The 26,812-nt window shown below is 44.5% G+C and overlaps 1 protein-coding gene across 3 annotated transcripts in view; it reads left to right on the top strand.

The window, feature by feature from the left end:
* The window catches only part of LOC119176962 (synaptotagmin-15), a 368,621-nt gene that overhangs the window by 334,291 nt on the left and 7,518 nt on the right, over window positions 1–26,812 (top strand). For 2 of the 3 annotated variants that reach the window (XM_075878290.1, XM_075878288.1), the window contains one exon: window positions 25,395–25,603. In XM_075878290.1, the coding sequence (XP_075734405.1) occupies window positions 25,395–25,519 (125 nt within the window). In that variant the 3' untranslated portion in view covers window positions 25,520–25,603. Of the gene's footprint in view, window positions 1–25,394; window positions 25,608–26,812 lie in introns of all 3 variants that reach the window. The other variant, XM_075878289.1, reaches the window with a different exon arrangement.

Raw genomic sequence — 26,812 nt, 5'->3', positions numbered from 1 at the left:
GAAAAAAAAACAAACATGAAGAAATCTGCAGTCTTAATGAACCTACACCACAACAGCATCGGTCACAACGCCCAAGACTACACCTGGGAACGAGACACCACGTCGAATCCTAAAGGTCATGCAGATATACCGCTCTTATTCAGTATCACCTCGACGCCGTCTGAAAATACAGGCGAGATAACCGAACAAGGGGACCTGCTGACCAGCCATTATTGTAGGAACCCACGCAAGTAAGCTTTACTATAACATAGCTTTTGCCCAAACAATGTTACAGTGATGTATACATCAGACATACTGCGCTAACTCGAGATGCGCTAATGAGAAGCCGTAAGACAAGGTGCACTCACGTACATATTATATATTGCATTCAGAATTTGCCGAGCTGGCGGATGACGTATATCTGTATATATCAACATACGAAGAGATATAACTAATAATGAATTAAGACGTGGACCGCAGACTAGAAACCTTGTGACAATAAAATAAAGCCAGCAGCAATAGGGCACAATAAACGCACAAAACAAATTCAATGAGGTAAAGCGTCGCACACTATGTATGATTGTTGGAAAACATTTATTGCCTTAGCAGATCATTCATTGAAATAAAAATTAAATAAAGAAATTGATGAAAGCGTGTTTTGAAACCAGTGTGCGCCATTTTAACGTCATAACAAGCACCTATCATACACGCGCCTGAGCAGCTGTGTTGTATTTTCATAGGCCGAATTTTCGGATCAGATCATTGTTTATGTATGAAGGATGAGGAATCAGGTTGTTTTTTTCTTTTTATTTTATTTTCTATAGATTGTTTGTTTTCATATTCCCTTGTTTATTTTATATATTCATTACTTTATAAATGCGGTTGCTTTAAGGGATGTAATAGTTAGCTTATACCTTTTCTGTTGTTTGCTTAATTCCGTTTTATAGTGTAGTCACGATTTTCAAGATGAACTTTGGCATAAAGATCACCTCGATGGTGAAATATAAATTTATGAAAAAGCTCAAATTTCCTTCAGAAAGAAAAAACACGGTTTTACACGTCAAATAAATGATGTACCTTCAAAAGAGGCAATGGCTTTCTTTTTCTGCCCTTTTTGAGTAATTACCTTGAAAATAACACGAACCAACATGTGCAGCTCGTCATTCCGCTTTTAAACCCTTTCGAAAAGTTATAGCGACCTTAACCAAGATGGTTTTATTTTTTTCTTCTTATTCTTTTCTTGTTTGCTCACTGAGGCCTTATAAGTTACAAGTTTTCTTTTCTGTAGCCTCATTGTTGGCTACGGAAGAATTATATACTCTTTTAAGTAAATAATCAACATTCGATCTGCCTTGAATAAGCTTTTAGACTTTGCTTCGCCGTATCGTGTCAGGAACACTCAAGAACTGGGTGGTTTACATCAAGCACTACGAAGGGTACCTAATGTTACAAATGTGAAGAAGAAAACGCATCGTTGGCAAGCAACATCGCCTCCGCTTGGGTACTGGGTCCTGGGCTTCGCTCGCTCGGCTCGTGCTGATCATCGCCGGCATCTGCTTGACCGTTGCTCTTTCCCGATCGTGTTTCATCGTAGGACCACCGTCGCAACAGTCGCCAATAAACCCTTTTTCAATTGGTGGAGGGTACTGACATTCCCCGTCGCCTGAACCTGGGTGCTGCCATTCGCCGTCGCCTAAACCTGGAGCTGCGCAACCGAACGTTACCTCTCATCATGGCTACCAACAACGCGCAACCTGGCTCTTCCACTCCATCCCCCAGCAACCCCGGCGTTCTTCGTTTGCTAGAGCCCAAGGTCTTTAGCGGAGCTGATGAGACCGACGTGGAAGACTGGTTCGCTAACTACGAACTGGTGAGCGCAAACAACAAGTGGGATGACGCGGACAAATTGACTAACGTCATCTTTTACCTCACTGACGTGGCCGAAATGTGGTATAACAACTACAAAAACGACATTACGACGTGGTCCATCTTTAAAACGTTGTTTGCTGACGTTTTTGGCCGACCCGCTGTCCGCAAGTCCAGAGCCGAACAACGCTTGCGAACTCGCGCACAAAAGCCAACGGAATGTTTCACCAGCTACATCGAAGACATTATTGGTCTTTGCACCCGTGTGAACACCACCATGCCCGAGTCGGAGAAGATTCAACACATCCTCAAAGGGATAAATGACGGTGCATATCAGCTCCTCCTGGCCCGTAATCCTGCCACCGTTGCGGAACTTGTCACTTTGTGTCAAAGTTTCGACGAGTTGAGCAAGCAGCGCGCCCTGACTTGGCTATTTTTCTCACACGCCGACTCCCTCTCCAGTCTCACTTCTGTTCCCGACCACTCACCAACCCTTCAAGAGGTTAAAGACTTCGTGCGTGAAGAAGTAGCTCGGCAACTGTCGTTGATTCCCTTCACGCAGCAGCCGCCGTCCTCTCGTCTGCCCTCACCACTCCGCGACGTTATTGCCGAAGAGGTAGCTCAGGCTGTTCCCGTCGTTGCCCACCAGCAGCCTGTGGCCATGCCTGTTGCGCATGCGCCGGCTATGCAGCCCGTTGCTGCGCCTCTTACGTATGCCCAGGTGGTACGCAGCAGACCCCGCCAGCAGCATTTACCACCCATGTCTTCAGTTGCTCCCCACTCCACCCCTTTTTCGACACCTTGGGCGGCACCACGAGTCAGCAATTCCTGGCGCACTCCTGACAATCGATCGATCTGCTACGCCTGCGGTACTCCAGGACACGTGGCACAATATTGTCGCCGTCGCTTCTACTGGCGCGGAATGTATAATTTTGTTCGAAAATTCGTTATGGGCTGCCCTGACTGTCAACGCCGCAAATCACCGCCTTTTCACTCGTCCGGTGCGCTTCAACCGCTTCCGTGCCCTGCCAAACCTTTCGATTGAATCGGAATTGATCTCTATGGCCCTCTACCGACAACATCAGATGAAAATCGGTGGATCATAGTCGCTGTGGATTATTTAACACGCTACGCTGAGACCGCCGCCCTTCCAAGTGCCACTGCGCGGGACGTAGCGTCCTTCGTCCTCCATCGATTCATACTACGACATGGTGCTCCTCGAGAACTACTAAGTGACCGAGGACGAGCCTTCCTATCAGAAGTTGTCACGGCTCTGCTTTCTGAATGCCATGTTGTTCATTGCAAGACCACGGCATACCATCCGCAGACTAACGGGCTCACGGAGAGATTTAACCGCACACTCGGCGATATGCTCGCGATGTATGTGACATCTGATCATACTAACTGGGATCGCATTCTTCCATTCATCACGTTCGCATACAACACCGCGGCACAGTCCACCACTGGATTTTCACCTTTCTTTCTCCTTTATGAACGCGAACCATCCCACACCATCGACACTCTCCTTCCATACCGTCCTGACGCATCCGAATGCCCATCTTTGTCCGAAGCTGCCCGAAAAGCGAAAGAGTGCCGTGAACTCGCACGCACCTTTACGTCACAAGAACAGCAGCGCCAGAAAGAAAACAACGCCAACTCTTCACGAAGCCACAGCTATTCCCCGGGATCATTTGTATGGCTAGCTGTTCCTTACCAAACCCCCGGCCTTTCCTCAAAACTAGTCCCGAAGTACGAGGGTCCTTACCGCGTTTTGTAGCAAACCTCACCGGTGAATTTTCTCATTGAGCCACTTTCCCCATCTGACGACATGCGCCGGCGTGGACGTGACATCGTCCACGTCGCCCGCCTTAAGCCATATTATATCCCTCTGCCTCCAGACTCTTAAGTCGCCAGGATGGCCCTTTTTCGGCGGGGGAAAATTGTGAAGAAGAAAACGCATCGTTGGCAAGCAACATCGCCTCCGCTTGGGTACTGGGTCCTGGGCTTCGCTCGCTCGGCTCATGCTGATCATCGCCGGCATCTGCTTGACCGTTGCTCTTTCCCGATCGTGTTTCATCGTAGGACCACCGTCGCAACAGTCGCCAATAAACCCTTTTTCACAAAATCTGTATTGTTGCTCAAGTTTGGTGAAATCGACAGTTTACTTTTAAGTTTGATAAAAAAATAAGTCCAAGCGCTTTGGTTTCTTTTCAGTCTAGGTGTTTTAGCTAGCTCGACATGACATCTGTCAAAGTATCAGACGGAGGGGTAACAGATATATGCAATGTTTATAGGGCTTCATGCTCTGCTTTCGTAGAAATATTCCCTGCATTACTTTGAAGAGCTTAGACACTATTGTTTGCTGGAATTTCTCTGCTTGGCTTCCTTTGACTCCGCACGACCAATGTAGGTCCTAATTTGTTTCAGGCATGACTCGGCCTTCTCCCTGCAGCCTTGAAAACGCATCAACGAACCATGAGTATTTAGCATTTGACCTTTTCAACATGGTCAGCTACGGAAAGTGTGCATATAGCACTAGCCTCAGACTGACATAATCTGCAATCTGTTTCCGTCTTACTCATTTCCTGCAACATGCCACAATGGGCTTCACCAAGCTATGGCACCTGCTGCGCAGCTACAGTGGTTCTGCGGTAATGCGTTGCGATGCAGGTTAAAAGAGTACAGAGTCTGCGGCTCTAATGATGAAGCTTATAGTGCCTTCCAACGTTCGAATGTCTGCAAAAAGGTAATCGAACGAGTCTTATGTTACTGTTCGATTCCCAAAGTAGTGCGCCACCTCCGTCGTACTATCTTGAAGCAGGCTATCAGAGACCGCTAAGATATATAGGTCCTGTGCATCATGCGTCGACGGCTCACAAATCATAGCAAGCATTGTTATGCTTTCTGAAATAACTTATCCTAACTTTAACGAGTGTGAGCGTCATTCGCAGGCCCGCGTGTGTGCAATGATGTGCCCCCTCGTCCTTCTTTTTTCTTTCCTTAATACTTCGCCTTGGGAAGCGTAAAAAAAAAACCAGATGGAGCGACTGTCTTTCTTTTCCCTCTATGATAGCCCCGCCGCGGTGGTCTAGTGGCTAAGGTACTCGGCTGCTGACCCGCAGGTCGCGGGTTCGATTCCCGGCTGCGGCGGCTGCATTTCCGATGGAGGCGGAAATTTTGTAGGCCCGTGTACTCAGATTTGGGTGCACGTTAAAGAACCCCAGGTGGTCAAAATTTCCGGAGCCCTCCACTACGGCGTCTCTCATAATCAAATGGTGGTTTTGGGACGTTAAACCCCACAAATCAATCAATCAATCCCTCTATGATAATAGTATCTGGAGTTTAACGTTCCGAAACCACGATATGATTATGAGAGACCCCGTATTGGAGGGCTCTGGAAATTTCGACCATCTGGGGTTCTTTAACGTCTACTGAGATTGCACAGTACGCGGTTCTTATTCATCTCTCTTTCTACAACTTGCATGGTACCCTGCATTTCTTAAAGTTTCTCTGTCTCTCTTGCTGCGGCAGCTGCATTTTCAGTGGAGGCGAAAATGCTGTAGGCCCGTGTGCTCAGATTTAGGTGCACGTTAAAGAACCCCAGGTGGTCGAAATTTCTGAAGCCCTCTACTACGGCGTCTCTCATAATCATATAGTGGTTTTGGGACGCTAAACCCCACATAATAATCAATCAATCTCTCTCTCTCTTTTTTGCATGATACGCTAGGGTTCTTGAAATGCCACATAATATCTGGACTCTTTTATGTTATCGACATTGTTCTAAAGTACATGAACCTATGAAGGAATTGAGATTTTAATTATCCTCGGAGTAGTTGAGTCGCTGAAGATAATGCGTCACTGCTGAACTAAAATTTATAAAGAAAATTCCTAATACTATTCAAAGAGATGGTGGTATGCGCACATATTTTTCAAGCTCAGCTCGCACAGCTTTTCGATTTTTGAACAAGCGAGGTAATTTTCTTTATCTCATAGTACATTGTTACGGGTGAGAGATGTTTATTGTACAGGCGGGATTATTGATGGTTGCAGAAGTCAGGCCTGGTACAGAACACAGTCACTTCTTTTTCATCTGCCCCACTTCAACGAAAGTCCTGTATCATTTCCCCCGTTGCAGACGATGCCCACTGGGCGAGTTAGCCAGTGTCGCGCGTGGTATGACTTCACCCGGGCGACATGTACGACGTCAGTTTTCCTGGAGCGATGACTAGAAGATGGGAGGCGTGATATCACGTATGTAACGTCGCTAAAGCGCGACAAAACGACGAAAGGACCTGTATAGCGGGCCAGAAATTTTAATACAAGCCACTCTTGCGGTATGGACTACACAGCCACACCATATCTCCTTCATTGTACGACACATGTCGATGTCGTGTATCGTAGCGAGCGGTCTTCGGCTGCGAAAGTACGGAGACGCGCGATGCGCCGAGCCTTCTCTGCGCGACAGAGTGTTCTTGCAAGGGATGGTTTTCCTTGCTCTGAAAACAGGAGAATTGTGTCGAGGGTAGTACATGACTCATAGAGAAGGTAAAACGGGCTAAAGCTGGGGGTCTCTTGTAGCGCAGTGTTGTAGGCGTAGGTCATAAACAGTAAAACTTCGTCCCAGTTTTTTTGCTTGGAATCAACGTTCATAGCGAGCCTGTTTATGAGCGTCGGTTGACACGCTCAGTCAAACCGTTGGTCTGTGGATGGTACGAAGTGGTGTGACGAAACTGGGAAGCAGACCGGCGAATCAACTTTTCCACGACGTCGGCCACAAACTGCCGGCCACGGTCGCTGATGATGGCGCGAGGGGGCCCATTCCGGAGAGTGATGTATAGCGTAGCAGGAAACCACAAACGTGATCGGCTGTTGTGGCAGAGATCGCTGCGGTTTCAGCATACTGAGTGACGTGGTCTACACAGACTATAATTCAGTGGTTCCCAGTGATATATCGCGGAAAAGCGCCCATCAAGTCAACACCGACGACCTCAAAGGAAAAACATGGAGGTGGTATGGGATGGAGAAATGCTGGTGGCGCACTTCTTGGACTCTTGTACCGTTGACAATGCTCACAACTGGTCACGCATTCAGCTGTAGCTTGACGCATGTGGGGCCAGTAGAAACGTTTCAGTGCGCGGTCAAACCCCATATGCCAAGATGTCGGATGGTCGTGCATAGCTTGTAGCACGTTGGATCGCAAATATTTGGGGACAACCAAAAGTAAGTGCGCCCCTTTGCAGAGAAATTACACTTGTAAAGAATACCATCCTGCATGACCAACGGGATCTGATGCGGCTTATCGACGGCAGATGAGAAAAAAAAAAGAACCAGACTGCAGTCTTGACGCTGTTCTCTACGGAACGTTTCCACATCTGAAAACCGTCAGTGAAGAGTGGCCAGACAGTCGTCTAAATTGTCGGCGCATCGCATTCAGTCGTGGGAAGGGGAAGTCACGCTTCAGCGTCCGCGTGACGGCGGCCACTCTTGAAGCAAACATCAGTCATATTCTTACAAATAAAGCGCCCATCGTGCAAGATGACCGGTTGGATCTCGTAGACCAGTGAGCCAACAAAGTGAGTGGTGGTCTGTGACGATGGAGAATTGGCGGCCATAGATGTACGGGCGAAACTTATGCACGGCGAAGACAGCTGCCAGACATTCTTGCTCTGTAACAGTGTAATTGCGCTCAGATTTACTCAAAGAAAGGCTTGCGTAGGCAATGACATGTTCGGCGGCGCCGTGACGCTGAACTAATACTGCGCCGTTACCGATTCCGCTGGCGTCACTCAGTTCGGGCTGATGCGTTGAAATGACGAAGAATAGGCCCAGAAGTGAGTAGAAACATCAGCTGAGAAAACAATAACTCGCACTTTTTCGTCCACTTGAATGGTACGTCTTTGTTGAGCACCTGAGCAAGAGGCTCAGCAACATCGGTGAAGCTAGGAACAAAACGCCGGAAATACGAACACAGGCCCAAGAAGCTTCGGAGTTCTCGTAGCGAGCGTAGTAGCGGGAAAGTGATGACCACGGTGATTCTGTGGAGATCAGGCCGAACACAGTGTTTGTCTATGAGATGGGCAAAAACTAGTTTCACGATCACTAAAATGGCACTTTTTTTCGAATTCAAGATAAGTGCTGGTTTCTCAAGGCACGTGAGAACGACATCAAGTCGACGATTGTGTTCTTCAAACGTGCGGTCAAAAATTACGACGTCATCAAGATAGCAATGACATATTTCCTATTTTAAGCCACGGAGAACTGTGTCCATAAAGCGCTGAAACATGACTGGAGCGTTACATAAACCAAACGGCATGACGTTAAATTCAAATAGACCATCTGAAGTTATGAAGCCGTTTTTTTCTTTATCAGCATTGATTGATATGTGGGGTTTTATGTCCCAAAACCACTATATGATTATGAGAGACGCCGTAGTGGAGGGCTCCGTAAATTTAGACCGCCTGGGCTTCTTTAACGTGCACCCAAATCTGAGTACACGGGCCTACAACATTTCCGCCTTTTTTTTCTTTATCAGTAGAGTGCATAGGGATTCGCCAATATCCAGATCTTAAGTCTACGTAAGATAAGTACAAAGCAGAGTGCAAACAATCCATAACGTCGTCGATGTGGGAAGCGGATATACGTCTTTTTTGTAACTGAGTTGAGCCGCCGGTAATCTACACAGAATCTCCAGGACCCATCCTTGTTCTTTACAAGCATAACTGGTGCTGCCCAGGGGCTAGACAACTCTTGTATATCTTTTTGGACAGCATTTCTTTCACCTGCTCAGCAATAACTTTACGCTCAGACGGAGATACTCTGTATGGTCTCTGACGAATGGGATGGGCGGAACCAGTATCAATCGCATGACGAGTGTGTGAAGGTGGTGCCGAAATTCTGTGGCTATTGAGTGCTAAATCAAAAACGGATTCATGATTGGAGAGGATCCAAACTAACGCTTGTCTCTTCTCTGGTGATAACGACTTATTCCTCATATCCATGAGTATGCCATCACTAGGACAAGCCACATCAGACGCGTTTTCCTGTTTCTTTTCGATGCTAATGACTGCAATGTTAACGTTGCTCCTGACCACGAATTCAAACAAGCCAGCCTCATTTCACGAGGCAGTACGATCGGCTCGAAAGAAGAGTTGACTACTCATACCAAGGCTTTGCCACTACTTGCAGAAATCACGCAATGCGGTACAACCACATCCTTCTTCGCACAGCTCAGCTGGATTGGGTGAACTATAACGTCAACGTTATCAGCTGTGATACCACAAACATCAACATGCACTTGAACTATCGACTGGGCCAGCCAAACTATGTCATCACCGACTGCGATAGTCTGTTGGCATCACGTGGGCCCTTCAGAAAAAGCAGACAGTGAAACTTCACCAGCTGCGCAATCCACAGTGTTTCCACATTCTTTCAGAAAGTCTATCCCCAAGATAACGTCATGATTAGGATTCAGAAGAACTGCAAAATCTGCCTTAAAAATTTGCGCCGAAAGTAACATTTGAAGTACAAACTCCCACTGGGCGCAACGATTCTCCACTCACTGCACACAACGTCTGGCTTCCCCAAAAGAACATCACTTTCTTGCCAAGACGAGTCTTAAAAGTGCTGCTCATGATGGAAACAGTTGCTCCCGTGTCGACTAACGTGGACGTGGGGACACCATCTATAAGAAAAACTGACCCTATTTTGTAGCATGGAAACTGGCGGAGGCATATCTGTACGACGTGAAAAATGTCCGGCGACCTCACCTTCATAGGCCGCGGCGTCTAGTTTCTCAGCGGAGGAGGAGAAGCGAGGCGCCGATGGTCTGATGATGGTGACCGATGCTGGTTGGAGAAGGCTGGTGGCGTCACACTGCCCGCAGAAGCCGGTGAATCGCTGCGGAAGGTCTGTTAGAAGTAGGCTCGGTAGTAGCCATTCGGCGGCTAGCGATAGTCTCTACGAGTACTTGAGCGCCGTGAAGATGCCGGGGGTCGTTGATACTGCGGCAGAGGTGACCGACGCCGCTCTGAGCAGAAGCGGGCTATATTTCCAAGAACGCCGCAGTAAAAGCACACAGGTGCTTCATGCCCCACTCACTGCTGAAGATGGTCAGCGGGATAATCTTGCCATGCTGCCCTATCAGGGGGTGGCCTTTGCACGGCGTCGTTTCGCGCATCAGACATATAGGCATGACGACGCGGCTGTACCGGCGTCCTTGAGTCGACGAAGCCCGCAGCGTTGATGGATGCAGGCGGGGTGCCGCATGGCGTATAAGGTCCGTGGCCATGTGCTATCGACGGCGCAGCAGCGTCCCGCCGATCAATTTCTTCGCGCACTATTTCTTGTATTGTTGACGCCAGATCGCTGGGTGGAGGGATTACGTCACTGCTTGCGACCATTGTGACGTTGGAGAGTCTACCAAACTTGGCCGAAATGCGCCGAGCTTTAAGGTCCTCAAATATTCGGCAATGTTGTATGATATCATTGGCCGACTGCAAGTCATCATTTCCTATAAGGTAGTGATAGATATACTCTGCAATGACCTTAAGGAGATGCCCGACCTTATCCTCATCAGTCATTAGTGGGTCCACATTCTCACAAAGCTTGAGAACTTCGTTAATATACATCGTACACGTCTCCCCAGAGACTTGAGCACGTTGGTTCAAGGGTCTGCTCAGCACACTTCTTTATCATGGTCAGATCTCCAAAACACTTCTTGATTTCGTCACACGAAGTTCGCCCACGTAGTCAAATTTTCCTCGTGGTTCTCGTACCACATCAACGCGGTTCCCTCAAGAAAATGTGGTACGTAGATGCGCTGGCCGGCAGTGTTCCAGTGGTTATACAGACTGATACGCCGATAGTACTTGAGCCATTCATCAACGTCCTTTCCAGGTTTCCCAGAAAAGGGCCGGTTCCCTCTAATGGTGTCCATACGTCTTAGGCGCAGCTGGTTGGATTTCGCTGTCAGGGCTCATGATGACTGGTAGCGGCGGAAATCCTGTGAGTCTGCGGCTCCGGCGAAGCTCCAGAAATGTGCCTTCCGCCGTACTTGTCCGCTGCTCCAAGGTGTTACCCAGCACTCTCTACCAATTAGGTTACGGATGAGAGATGTTTATTGTACAGGCGGGATGATGAATGGTTGCAGAAGTCAAGTCAAGATCCTTGACGATGTGGCGCCCACCCACGCTTGGGAATAAAGGTTGGTTGGTTGGTTCCTCAACACCTTGGCGCAACCCACCTAGGGGGATAGGCCATGATTGGGACGGTGCCTTGCTTTTTAAATTAATTCACTTCTTGAAAGAGAGGGTTGGATTGATTAGGTAATATAAATAATATTATAAGGTATTAAATTTCTAAACAAACAAGAAAACATTGAAAAGAATACATAATAAACACACAAAAAAAATTATACATAAAACAACTGAAGTTCTTTATTTTTAGCATTACATTCCTTTAGATTCTCGTAAGAAATTTGTAACAATGGTAAAAACGCTCCTGTGGCTGAATCCAAATGCGACTGCGCCAGAATAAAGGCCTGGCACAGAACACAGTCACTTCTTTTTCCTCTACCCCACTTCAACGAAAGTCCCGTATCAATATTTATTCCTTCAATGAAAAAAGATCAACTGTGGCTCGTCCAGAGGGCCCCCGATGCGGCGGTCAGGCGTGGCCTGCACTGTCTTAACGTGGGAGTGGCCCTCTGCGCGTTGAGTCGTGCACCTTTGGAATCAGAATAAAGTGTAGCATCCATCCATCCATCAGTAAAAAAAAAAGTTCAAAGGGACTAGCCCTCGTATTTTAAAACATGCTACGGCGAACACCTGGAGACCTTTCCGTGGCTTGGTGCTCTTCCTCAATCATGCGTATATTATTGTTATTATTATTAATACATTTATGCCGTCATCCATTTAGAGCGATAAAAATGAAATTTCACCTACTATATGTACTTACTTCTGCCATTTCGTATTTTCGAAGCCAACGGATGTGTGGTCGACTTGTCCGCCGTTTATATCTAGCTTCCCGCATCTAATCTATCAGTTTCAGTTAATAAATGTAACTGTACTTATAAATCATTATATTTTACTAACCTGTATATCGGCCGCATTTCATCCAAGTTTTCTTAAAGAACAGAGCTCTTTACGATGTAAGTTACACTGGGAATTAGAACACTCAATACTATCATCTTGAGTCGATACGCGCTCGCTTTGTTCTCTTACTGTTGTGCTTCACACCCACAACACGTGCGCCATTTTTTATGGCATAGAATGTAATACCTATGATGAGCGAGTCTGTTACGTGACTAAAGATAACGTAACGCGTCACGTCTTTTCACCTGACTAACATCACGTAACATCCCGTAAAAACTACTTACTAGACTAGTAGTCGTGACACCACTTTACAGAACTTACAGGACTTTTTATCAACATTACGCGAAACCTAGTCCCGTGTCTAAAATCACTTAACATCAGGTAAATATTAGCTCAATACGTGTTGTTACCTAATCGCGTAACATGACGTGACTACTCATCACTTCACTAAAACAATGTAACATTAAGAAACTTGTCACGTGACTAAGCATAATGTAACATCAATGACTATTTGCGCGACTAAAATCACGCCACATTTTGTAACAGCTAGTCGCTTGACAACCAGTCGCTTGACAGGTTCCCGTCAAAAGCATAACAGCTAGTCATCATACATGTTCCTGCCATTTATGACGCAACAGCTAGTCATGGCACCTAAATCACGTTACTTCAAGTAACAGAAAGTCGCGCGGCATCTTCCTGCCAAAACTACGTAACAGCTACTCACATGACTAAATTCACGTAACGTCACGTAACTCACGTACCGAAACCTGAAAAAAATAGCGGTCTCACCATACTACTATAGCGAAAGCTTTTCTTCTCTTGCAAAAGCTTCGCATAACTACCAAAACTTAGCTATATGCTGAATACTATCTTCGGTGTTGGTTCCAACATTGCGCAATAATACAAGCTGCGCACATTTTTCTTTCACCGATACTATAGATATGTATGTCTCGGCTGACCAGAACCCTCGACCTTGTTGCTCCCTCCACAGGAAGAGACTGCGTTCAGATAAGATTCTTCGGTGTTTAGAATAAATGATGTTTTTGCGAAGCATAAATTCAATTTATTTCAAATTCGTATAACTAAGGTTTGTTTAAGAAAAAGTGGTTGCAAAATAATCTTCTGGGGGGGGGGGAAGGGGGGCTGATGGGGAACCACTGAAATTTCAGCTTAGTGACAATGCGGTGCAGCCATTCACACCCTTGACCTGATATATATTATCAAGCGTAAAAACGTTATATGGGCGTAATACGGCTTTAACTTCATACCTCATTTTCAAGTGAGCCGAAATAAAAAAGACGTGTTTATAAAGTTGTACCTAATGTCGGCGTAGATAAAAGCCAAATTTATAATCATAACATAGCAGTTCATATATTTTTGATGAAACTAATTGTACTATTGTACTACGTTACCGCCTTACATCCAAGTGTAACGATCTCTCTTATTGCGGAAAGTTCAGGCAAGCGGGAGCTGTACTATAAAATACCATGCAACGTTTGTCGGCGCCATCACGCGGGTGAGCTACAAAACCAAGAAACCAACGCTTTGCAGGAATCCCCTCAGAGGGCACGCGTGGACGGTTAAGCTTAGAGTAACTGTATATGGTCCCTACGGGACCATATATACCGTTACATAGTCCCGTAGGGACCATATACAGTTACTACAGTTAAGCTAACTGTGTATGGTCCCTAAAAAACCGGAGTTGCGCAACTGTTTTCCAACGCAGCCGGCGCCGCCAGTAATCATGCATTGCGGAGAAGCTGATGCTCAGGCCAATTTTGTGTGTTCCGATTCGCTTTGCCGCCGCGGCAAAGCGAATCCGGCCGGTCTTCGCGCATTTTCTGAACGTGGCTGATAGATGTGTGCGGGTAACTGTGGATCAGTTCTATGTGCACACCAGGTCTGCAGTTCTACCATCACAGCGATCAGAATGTTACAATGACTGGGTAAACTGGTAAATGACATTCTGCCAGTTTTACTAGCTGCTGAGTGCTCCTTCGTTTGTAGTGTACATGCTAAAAGAGAACTGCAACGTTCTTTGTTGCGTATTCATATCTGTTCAAACAGAGCCTGATTACCCATCTTCATAAAAATTAAATATATTTATTCGCTACTGACGTAGCTAAAAGAGCGCGGCTGTCGAATTCACTGAATTTTACAGCGAAATATTTTGAGATCACAAGAGCCGATTCCGGCGTCGTAGATGTTCGCGGCCACCAGTGTCCGTGACCACTATAGCACGAAATTAAAAAAAAAACCTACGTAAAAAACGTACGAGTCGCATTCCAGAATCGAACCCGAATTTTATGACTGGCAGTCCAATACTCAACCGCAAATCTACGCCAAAACTTGGAGCTGAGCTTTAAACTAATTTTATGTAGGCTGCATATCGGGTAATAATTTGCGTTTACACGTGAAATAAATTGTTTTAGAGCGGTGAAGTAACAACTGTGCGTCGCACAACGCGAATTGTGCAAAGAGTGCACTGTTATGCTCTTACGCACTTCAAAAGCCTACGGCAGAACACTTTATTGAGTTACATTCACCGAGAATAATCGGGTGATTTCATGTACCATCAAGGTCAACGAATGTCGCACTTCACCAGCGTAACGTTAATTCTGAATGTTCCCGCTGGTTATCCGGTCTAAAATTCCGAAAATGCGAGAAATGTGACTGTCGCAAGACAAAAGAAGTTGATGATGTTCGCTCTGCACTTTTCACCACACGCTGAGCAAGCACGTTGCTTTTTCTTTTTACCACGCTACTTAGTCCGCTCGTACTTTGCACTTTGTTGGCAATCGGGCAAAAAAGCAGCCTTCAAGCACTGCAAACAGTGCGTGAATCGTTGCGATATACAACATCTATTCTTGTTTTGTTTTTTTGTAACATTTCACTTGTTTTGTTTGCTAAGCGACAAGGAATACCTGGCGGCACCGTAAATATGTGAACTTCTCTTAATCATTTCAAATAAACAAAGAAACTAAATGAACGAGAAAATTATCACATCAAAAGCACGAAAACACTTTCATCAATCTGATACACTATAGAAGTACCAAGCTAACCAAGAGCATGACAGTGAATGTCGTCTAAGACGGGCTTTTAGTTTCAAAAAAAAAAAAAAAAAACGTTGCCACCATTCTTTACTTGTTCGCCATATCACATTTCGCCACGCGGCGAATCAAAACGAAAGGTCACCTCATTTCACCCATTTGAAAAGCTAGACTACGAATGAAAGGGGGAAAAGCACGGCGGGTTTGCATTGTATCGCGAGATGGAAAAACTGCTCACGGCAGGAAACTGCACGTTTCTTTCTCGAAATGGAGCAGATGACTCCATTTTCGCTTTCTTGCCTGGCATTTTATATGAAAGTGTGCTGTCGCCAACGTAAATATTGTGACTGTTTGCAGCTAAATTCCTCGAAAGGTATTTTTCGAAGCAAAAAAAGGGGAAGAGTATAGAAGCTATCTTCATATGTTTGTCAGAAGTATACATTATCTGCCATGCAATAGCTCATCCAATAGCTCCAATAGCTCATCATTTCAGCATGATACTGCCTGTGCAATATTACAACTGAACAATATTCCTCGACCCACTTTATTTGTATTTATGAATGGCGTAAATTTGTGAAACGCTTGATATTTTGTGTTACATGACATTCCTGCTTTCGTTAATAGAAGAAGGGCGTTACAAATTGTATTAAAACTACAATTTTACAGCGCGTTCATTACGGCCCACACAGATAAGGCAGAAACAACTTTGAAGTGCTGAAATGTTTAAGATTCACGTGTGACAGTCACAAAACTGGGTAATTATTAGTGAGTTCTACATGCCACTTGCTCCATGCTGAAGCAAAATAAACTTTGAAGTCACTTGAGCTTCGTCCGCAGTAGTCGACACGATAGCGTAATAGGGTCCCTTGAAATTCACCTTCTGAATTGCTAGCCTGGTTTCGATTCGCGGTGCATGCCTCAACCTTGCCGCAAAGACACAAACGTGTGCGCGTTTAAAACTATCCGAGAATTGCACGTGCAGCTGTGACGTGCTTCCTGCGCCGTAATTATTCTATTTGTGAATGAGTCAAGGGACCGTACGCATCCTTGAGTCAACATGCGAACGTATGCGCAGCTGCTCACTTTTTGACACTTTAGCTACTCATGATCATTAAATATGTCTGAGCGGCCTGTATTGTAAGGTTTTTTTAAAACACCACTCGTTGCGCAATTCACATGTTTTGATGCCTCGCGCCGTTTCTGCCACACAATATCACACGTGTTAAAGAGACTTCTTCCACTACATGACATTCATATAGAGTCCGCAGAGTTGCCACAAAGCAGTGGTTATGGGCAAATGTTGTGGGTTCAATCTCGGCCCCGGTGATCACATTTGGATGGAGATAAAATGCGAGAAGCCTGTGTACTGTGCTATGCCAGTGGAAGTAAAAAAAGAAACACTAGATGCGCGAAATTTCCTGAGCCCTCCACTATAGCATCTCTCATAATAATATCGTGATTTTGGAACTTATAACCGCAAATAATCATTAAGGAGATAACGTTTGATTGGTGTTTTTTTTTTCAAAGCATTTTCAACCAATCACGTCGCTGTGTGGTTGAACACCTGCTTTTCACGCAAATGGCTTTGCTTTGATTCTGGCTCAAACCGAATTTTTTGTTATTTACTCAATTTGCATCTTTCTCTATTTTTCGGAGACGGACAACACAAATTTCTGCTCACAACCAATGACGTCGAGCCAACGCCGATTCCAACAACAGATTTTTTTTTCGAAACGAGCTTTTTAACGCTGTCGTTTTAAAATGTAAACGATGAATGCGGAACTGAGTTTGGTTTGCCATAAGATCTTTGAGCAACTCAAGGATCTTGAAGTGAACCAAACTCAATGCCGAATAGTATTTCAGTGGACATCAGCATGCTCCAATACGGAAGCAAGACGGTCGATATGCATCCAATAGTTCTACTCAGTACATAGAATACTATACCAATCAATGAGTACTATTGTATATATATATATATATAGTCCAGTAGATCCTCCGTGAGCGGTCGCGGTCACAACGTGGTTTATTTCGCCTTTTCGGCCTGGAGTCTGGCCTTCATCAGGATTAAAGGTACAGTTTGTTAGTGCTCAGCTTTATACAATCTCAAATCAGAGGGAAAGGAAAGAGGAAAAAGACAGAAGAAAAGAAAAAAAGAAAAAAAAGAGAAAAAGAATATAAGGTGGACTCCCCTCGGGTGCCCCCCTTCCACTTTTCCTTCCACTTTCCCCTTCATCTCTCTCCTCTTTCTCCCCTTCACCTTTCCTTTCCTTCTGATTTGAAATTGTATAAAGCTGAGCACCAACAAACTGTACCTTTAATCCTGATGAAGGCCAGACTCTAGGCCGAAACGGCGAAATAAACCACGTTGTGACCGCTCACGGAGGATCTACTGGACTATATATATATATATATATATATATATATATATATATATATATATATATATATATATATATATATATATATATATATATATATATATATATATATATATATAGTTTCTAGTGGCATAGACAAATGCCAAGTTTAACTGGTGTAGTGACGATTCTTTTTTTATGGGAAGCATTTATTTGCAAACTAAAGGCATCATATTTTTTTTAGTATAGTGCTTACTCTGTGTACTGTCTTTTTCTCTTCTCGGCAAGTTCTTTCTTTTTTTTTTGTTCGCACTAAAATCATGACCTCTGAGATACAACACCAACTAGAACAACAGGGAGTTTCATTGAAACTTAAGGCACTTTGAGCATTTTTATATAGTATCTATATACGAATCTATCTCTATAGCCACCTTCGTGACTATAGACCCTTTTCATAAATACGCCACCTGACGGTGAGCTTTTCGTCAGTTTCGCTTCGCAAAGGAGTGTGGGATAGCTAGCGCCATCCCGGCTGTGGCGGCTGCATTTCCAATGGAGGTGGAAATGTTGTAGGCCCGTGTGCTCAGATTTGGGTGCACGTTAAAGAACCCCAGGTGGTCGAAATATTCGGAGCCCTCCACTTCGGCGCCTCTCATAATCATATGGTGGTTTTGGGACGTTAAACCCCACATATAATAAATAACAATAGCTAGCGCCATCATGAGGGCATGGAAAGCGAGCCGTCAAATGCGTGAGTGATGTGATGTTTGTGTCGGCAGCTAGTTCTCCGTATGGCCCGCTGCAATCACACCGCTTTCTTGCTTGAACAAGCTCCTAGTACTCTCCGATAAGCTTTTGAGCTTCTTCCGCTGCACAATGAGCAATATTTTGTAGGGAGACTGTAGTTCGCGTCCGCGGCGCAAGAGGTGCCCTTTTTCGAAAAGGGTCTATACTCTCGCGAGGTCGTCTCCTTGACTTGGTGTGGGCGCAAATTGGCGTGAAATGATTTGAGGTTTTCACGAATTGAACTGTTTGGTCATGAAATGAATGACGTGAGAATCTTGTCGCGTACGTATGCCGTCAAACCCTTTCCGCCAGACACGTGTGCAATACCCGTATACCACGGGCCGTGGTAGAGGGTATGCGCCACAGGTGGTTGACAGTTTGTATTTACCCAGTAATGGCGACAACAGGCATCATTATTTTAAATACAACAGGGTTCAGTAAAGCCAATATCGGTAGCGTTGACCTGACGAATACAAAGAATAAAAAAATTGGATACCAGCGGCAAATGAACCCAAGCATTCTTCTGACCGTCAGGTATTCCAACCACAGAGCTATGCCGGGCCTATAAACTGCTCTTGAAGAACACTCTATACAGGCGTAATGTCGGTGCAACGTCCGTTGTCATTGCTGTGCTGGGTATCTAACTTTATGACAAAGCAATAAACAATAGATATGTATTCCTACAATGCAAGAGTCATGTCACGTTAGCGTCTCTGATTCCTCTGTTTGATCCGCGTTTAAAACGGTGTAATAAGCATTACATTTGTAGTTCTGTTATTCAGCAAGCTATATTCAAGTATTGCTCGACCCCGGAAGAATATATAAAGTGTTACGTGTGATATTGACATAATCGATCCATGAAGGGCACTTCATTTCAATACTGGCATATGTGCTCTGACGTGAGGGCTGACGTTACGTCAGCCGATAAGTTGTCCTTTAAACGCCAGTGTTGTCGACTTGCCTGATAAGCCCACGATATGCACACAGCTACTACACTTACAAAAACACGTCAATGCACCTCGATTGATATATGGGGTTTAACGTCCCAAAACCACTGTATGATTATGAGAGACGCCGTAGTGGAGGGCTCCGGAAATTTAGACCACCTGGGGTTCTTTAACGTGTACCCAAATCTGAGCACACGGGCCTACAACATTTCCGCCTCCATCGGAAATGCAGCCGCCGCAGCCGGGATTCGAACCCGCGCCCTGCGGGTCAGCAGCCGAGTACCTTAGCCACTAGACCACCGCGGCGGGGCGTCAATGCACCTCGTCACACCAGGTTAAATGCTTAAAAATGCAGCGCAGACAATACCTTGCCTACTAATGCGCATGAAACAAATTCCCACAAGGCCTTGGTTCGGCCGAATTTTCGTTTTTCATTACGTGTACAGATTATTAATTTTGCACGTAAATGAATTTACTCATTTTGTTTATGTTGTTGTTATGTTTCTTTTTCTTGTTGTATGAGTGAGGATATAAGTGGCCAGTGACAAAGTATTTTAATATGTAACATCTTCATAGGGATCCCTCTATGACAGAAATGAGCAAAAAAAGCCACAGTAAGTTTCAACGAGCAAAGCATTATTGCGAACTGTTTTTTTTTTTTCATTGGGCAAACCGCTTTTGTGAATATATGTAGAAAAAGAAGCTATGTATGTAACTGAAGCCTCTTTTCAAATACCAAGGAGTAAGTGGTGCCCGTGTGCCAACATCGTCGGCTACAATATTAATAACTAAAATATTTTTAAAGCTATATCTAAATCTAAAGCACATCTAAATCTAATACGTGAACGCCGGTACGTCAAATTGAAGTGACAGACTTCAAAAGACCATGTCACACTGGAACCATTTTTACACATAAAATTATTTCCCGATTTCTAAGATTAGTGGGTGACTTGCACCATGGTGTACTACCCCCAAAAATTTAATTTTGCTACTAATACCGAAAGCGTGGCTTTTATTTGAGCAATGATAGCCGCGTTTCAAGGGCATAGCATAAAAAACCGTTTGTGTACTTATACTAAGGTGCAACGTTCAAGAACAGCAAGTGATAATATTTAACTTAGATTCCGCACAACAACATGCCTTATAATCAAATAATAGAGTGGCACCAAAAACCCACGTGTTGAAAAAGAAATGCAAAAACATTATTTTACCTAAACTTAAGAAAACAAGCAAAAATATGTAACCCAGTCAAAAAATATACACTATGCCCCAATAAAAAGCCTAACAAAGATGCGCTAGCGTTGCCTACCCTCCGTGGTGTCACTGTTTGCTGTTACGATTAAACTGTGTGCGATGTAAGCATTCTAGCATAGCACTTCTTTATTAGCCGCACCGTTTACCGCAGTCAATATATTGTTCCGATCAGCTGCGCAAGTGATGGAGGTTAGCTGCGAAGGCTGTACAGTATAGCGCCGAATACGCTCGCTTCACGTTCGGAAATCAGAGGTGAAAATACCGACTGCAAAACAAAAATTAAGGTATGTTATAATAGCACAGGAAATGGCTTAGTGGTGGCTATAGAGTATGGAAGGTGTGCGCAGTCGAGTGCGTGGACAGATTGTATGTGGGTCACCTACAGACTGACTTATCCAGTTTGAACCAAAGTGTTCATAACGAATCAACAGAACTTTTCAGAAGTGCACCAATGGAATAGTTCATTGCAGTACCCGAATTTGGCGCGTCATTTCGACGCGCCAAATTCGGGTACTGAATTTGGCGCGTCAAATTTAACATTTCGACGCGTCAAAAAAAATAAAACATTTCGACGCGTCAAAAATGGACGCGTCGAAATGTTTTATTTTGCTTATTTTTTTAGACGGCCGAGTACACCCTACGTTGTGGAGACAGTGTATCATGTAGAATAAATAAAAGAATAAAAAATTCTGCAGACACCACGTCCCTTGATAATGGACGTCATGCGAAGGCAGGCGGTGGGAATGTAACCGTGTCGTTAATGTTTTGATTGAGCGACATGTTATGAAATGACGTGAAATATATGTACACATGTTGCACGCACAAACACATGTTGAAGAGTTGCATATGTTTATATAACCAGTTGTTTCCACTTGCGCAAGAATGTCAACAGGATCCCGAGTATTAGCAACACCAGAAGCGATAAGCTGATTGAAGGCGCTACTGCTCGCGAGGAAGGTAGCCTGGGACACAGCTACATAAATGAACAGCGTATGGCACATAACTAAAAATGACGTTAACCCGTCGTGACAGCTCAATCATATGAGTACATATGCAATGTTTATAAAATTGGACATCCAGCACTGTATCCACAATTGACGCTTCACAAACAGTAGGTTCTATTTGAAAAGTAGCTCCGAGACCTGATGTGGCTCCGTGGTGGAATGCTTGATTGCCACGCAGACTGCTTGGGTTCGATTCCAGCTGGGACCCTGAGATTTATTCTTTGCATTTGTCGGGTCAACACTGCTAATGTCAGGTTTTTTCTTAACGCTCAGGAGTTAAAATGTGTGTTCTCATCGTTCTTGGGTAGGTACTAAGTGTCAATCATCTGTGACATATACTCGCTCACGGATATGTGCCCCTGTTTGGCGGGAAGTATTTGACGACGTACGCGACGAGGTTGTGGTCCTCATATTCGTCAAACCATCTTACCCTCCCATACTAGACGTAAGCGGCTAGATAGATAGATAGATAGATAGATAGATAGATAGATAGATAGATAGATAGATAGATAGATAGATAGATAGATAGATAGACAGACGCCAAAAGTGATTGCGGTAGACAAAGAAATGCTTCTCATCTTAAAAAATGACCACCAGCACTTCGTACAGATGGTTAACTAGCGAAGCTGCAACGTGCGGCCTCGGTGCCTATTACTTGGTTCTTCTCGCTGGTTTTATCATTTACTGGTTAGGTATCCACCTAAGTTTTAATTGGTATGTGCCGACCATCTCTTTCCTTCTTCATTTTCAGTAGACCAGATGTGAAAAGTTACATTTGACGAATTTATGCGGTACACGCGCAGTTTGAGTTTGTGCGCATATAGAATGGATGATTATTTTTTCAGGGCAGTTGTAAAAATGTTTCTGAAGTAAATCTTGCATCTTGTTTAAAAAGTTCAATGTTTAGCTCTATTCTCACCAAAGAATGAATTTAGTCCATTTTTATCAATGGTTATGCAGTGGTTACCCAGTATACTACCGTTAAATGTTGCTTTATTTGTCCTATTTGGTTATGCCTTATAAGGAGCCACAACGGATTAATAGTCCGCAAAGATCCAGCAAAGAGTTTGGTTTATATATCAGTGAAGTAATTCTTTCTTCTATAAATCACCTTACGCGTCGTTTACTTATGATCTTGGTAAACGTTTTCAGTTGGCATATTTTTATCCTTCAACGACGAGGAAATGCTGTCGAATTGTTGTTGAACGGTTATGCAACCGGGGTTTTTTTTATACCTGAGGGGACGTTAGGGTTCTGTTTATTTGCTGAACTGCCTTCGATATCCAATCTCGAGCTCCCTTATTTCAAACACATACACTCTCACACACACGCGCGCGCGAAAGAGTGAAGTTGTGCGTGAGAACAATTTTAGGGCAAGTTAGGTCATATTTAGCAGCGGCAAAATAAACGTAAGGCAGTTTGTTATTTTATCCTGGCTTCTTCAGCGCTCATGTATTCCGTGTCAAAGTTTATAATTGTTGCGCTTTCACGTTCTGAAACCATGGTATGATTCTGGGGGACGTCCTAGTGGAGAGATCCGGAAATTTTGGATCATCTGGTGTTCTGTAACGTGCACTAACGTAGCAAAATGCTCGGGCATCTACCGTTCCACCTCCAGTGGTGGTCGCACTTCGCCTCGAACGAAACGCGACCACCGCGGCCGAGGTTCGAACCCGCGACCTTCGGGCCGGCAGCCGAAGGTCGCAGGTATGACAATAGTCACGAATTGCAACATAATCGAAAGTTGGGCTAGTTTAATATGCATGGTATAACTGTCAGTTCAAGTGCACGAATAAACAGAAAGGAAGAGAGGACAAGCGCTCTCTCGCAACTGAACTGTTTATTAGAAAGGCAAGAATATATAAACAGGCAATCAAAAAACAATGCATGCGTGTGCAGGCAAAAAAGTACACCCGTGGCACATCGAGAACACAGGGTAAAAGAAGAAGATTACACGCATTCGTTGTTGTTTTTTGATTGCCTGTTTATATATTCTTGCCTTTCTAATAAACAGTTCAGTTGCGAGAAAGCGCTTGTCCTCTCTTCCTTCCTGTTATTCGTGCACTTGAACTGACAGTTATACCATGACAATAGTCGTTTCACTATTTCGCAAAATGATGAATAATGGAATAGTGGTTTCATTCGCAACTGCACCGGCAGTAGGCGCCCTGTAGTAGAATTCCGAACGGCGGATTTCTCGTGCAGATACGTTTTTCTTCCTCGCAGCAACATTACCGTGCAGGGCGAGTTGGCAACGTGGCGAGCGAATGAGATGGTGATGCGAACGGGGCCCGCAGCCTCTATCGCGTTCCACTTTAATAAAGGCCATGTTTAGGCATTCTCACAATTAGTTTTGGAAAAAGCACAGGAAATGGTCTCAATTGATCATAGAAACGCATCTGAATGGCACGAAAAACAACGTCCACTCCGCCGTTGAAATAAGAACACCTCAATGACTAGATCAAGGCCGTGTGTGTGCCGTATAAATATTGCAAATGATATATTATCACCATAGCGCTTACAATTGTGTTTTTTGTTTTGCCTATTTAGCGGTTTACAGCTATTTTATATGTTTGAAGGTGGTTGGCAGCCAAATCAGACATAATTTGCATAATCCTCTCTGTAAGTGCGAATTTGGCTGCAAACTTGAACGGGACGTGCTACAACTATGAACTAGCGGCGCTTAAGAGTGCACGTCATGAGCCTTCTTACAAGGCTCTTCTTAACGAGATATCGTGACGAGCTATGCATCAGTTCTGTATTCGCAGTTGATTATGCCATCGAAATGATATGCGGAAGCATTCGAGGCACGTCGCTGCACAAAAAACTCCAGTTTGGGTCTGACTTCCGTTCAAACAATGAACCTACCATTTCTGACTTCCGTTCAAACAAAGAGTACAATTTCGCGATGCGCATATAGCCGTGCCTCACAATGTTATCGTCATTCCTTTCATAATTTTCTGGCCTCACTCGCACTCGAACAAAATTAATGATGATAGAAATGGAATAGGTTCGCTCTAGTGACTTTGAACTAAGAGCGAAATAAGGGGCTAATTTACGGTCTAAAGCGTCCCAAGCCTGCACATTATCTAGGCTTCAGTGCGTGCATAAGGTCACTATATGTTCAATCAACAATAAACTTGTCCTATAAACTTGGAGGCTCATCAACAACCGAAACGATTCCACTAATACTTTGAAACATGAATAGCTTTTCATCATCTGCGCGCACCTATAGGGAAAACAATAGGCTTCCTTCGTATTCCCCATCGCTCGCATAATTCGCTATACCTTGTGGACATTCATTGTTCGCCATAATTGAACAGGTTCTATTGCCGGACAACAGCTGCATATATCTCCATTTTTACTTGATAAATTTTTCGTATCTATCTTTCTTTGCATCATCCTTCTTTCACGCGCTGCAATGCTGACTGCGATTCAGCCCAATCAGGATCACATTTAGCAACAGTGACCTTCTGCAAGTTGCGCAAGGTAGCAAATTACGATAATGAATTTCATTGCTAAACTTGTTCTCAACCGTGAAATGAAATTATGAAATCAAGAATTTTCTGTTCCAGAATTCTTATAATGGGTCTCCATGAAGAGCCGACGTTAATGCACTCTACTGCGGTGTTTCGTTTCTTTTCAACGCTTGACAATTGTTCGGTGAGAGCGGATGGTGCCATAACCTTTTCGTGATTGAATGAAGTGGCCACGTGCATTCCTTATAACAAATATATCAGGTCGGGTACTACTTTATTGTCCGTCTTTATTTTTTGTTTGGCTGCTTTCAACATGGGAAAATATTTTTTGCGACATTTCGCCCGAGGCCTTCTGGAAATTTCTGTTGATACCTAAGTGACCGAAAGAACTTCAGCATGGTTTCTAATGAACTATATACGAACGCCAATTGGCTAGTACGTTTATTGCTGTCTCACAAGGCGCGTTCTCACTCACCACAAGTGTTAACATCCGGGACGCCTGTAAAGTCCCCCAGATGTGCTGAATTTTGAAAAGGCTCAGCTTCCTTCATCACTCACCGCAAATTTGCGGCTTCGTGCAGACCGATGCCTGGGGCGCGTCGTCCTCGGATCGTTCATGTTCGCCCGTGGCCAGGCGCAGCAACACTGGACCGACGCAATGGCTGCAGCGCCCAAGCAGATCCACCGCTGGCACCGGCTGTCCTGAATGCGGCCGCACCCCCCTCTTCCCCCAGTTTCCATACCCGACGATGCCACTGCAAGCAGATTTGGCGACGGATCACCCTCGTTGGTATGTACGTATGTACGCTTATTGTTTGTTCTCGAACGCTTTGGCCACCTTCTACGTGTGCTGTCCGTCTCGAGAGAAAAAATGATCCGATCATGTTCTGCATACGTTGTGCATAATTTCGGCTCACTAGAGGACGTCATACACTGGCACTGGTTTCTGCGCACCACACGCTGACCTAACATCAACACTCTATCGCAATCAATGTGCACTAAACCTGGCTGCACGTGATCGCAACAGTCCGTGATTACGGTTCCCTAATGTGCGGTGGAAACTGTAGAAAGCTGTTCACTCAAGTTTTTATCCCCAAATGCTATTACAGAAACACTCCTCAATCTCAAACTGTTGCCACAACAGAAACGCTTCTTCTGCATTTGAAAACTTGTCTGGCAAAACATTCGGGCAAATATGTCAGGTGCTCAATCTGACAACGAAGGCATTTCACTTTTTTCGACATTCCATTTCGTTTTGTTGAGCATGTCAAGACAACGCAACGGCTCTGTGAAAGACATCGTAGATCCGAGTTTTGTAGCGTGTGAGCTATCAATATTGCATTGTACTTATATCTTAATGTGATTGCGGGAACTTACATCAGACTCCCGAGTTTTTGTTTAAGAGCCGAATGCTATTGCTATACCAACCCACTGCGGCGATAGTGTTTAAAACTTTGGCTGTCTGTGTTCACCACGTAGAAACCCATAGCGTGCTGTGTTCCAGCCCATGTAGTACACTATAGGAAAAATATCTTTGTACGCTTGATAGGTAATGCACTATTATAGTGGGAACAATTTGAGGGTAATGTATTTAGTTTTCGAGCTTCGTACGTGTTTACTAATAATATAATGCGCTTAAATTTTTTGTGGGTATGCTTGAATTAAGCTTGAAGAGTTTGATACTGAACGTGTGTGATACTGAATACTGATACTGATGGTGATACTGAATGTGATACTGAATAATAAATGTGATAGTGATTGGTCTAGCGGCTAAGGTACTCGGCTGCTGACCCACAGGTCACGGGATCAAATCCCGGCTGCGGTGGTTGCATTCCCGATATAGGCGGAAATGTTGTAGGCTCGTGTGCTCAGATTTGGGTGCACGTTGAAGAACCCCAGGTGGTCGAAATTTCTGGAGCCCTCCACTACGGCGTCTCTCATAATCATATGGTGGTTTTGGGACGTTAAGCCCCACATATAATCAATGTATATTAGAAGC

Source organism: Rhipicephalus microplus, chromosome X (genome assembly GCF_043290135.1).
Source record: "Rhipicephalus microplus isolate Deutch F79 chromosome X, USDA_Rmic, whole genome shotgun sequence".
Taxonomy (NCBI): Eukaryota; Metazoa; Arthropoda; class Arachnida; order Ixodida; family Ixodidae; genus Rhipicephalus; species Rhipicephalus microplus.
This window is presented reverse-complemented; position numbering and strand designations above follow the sequence as displayed.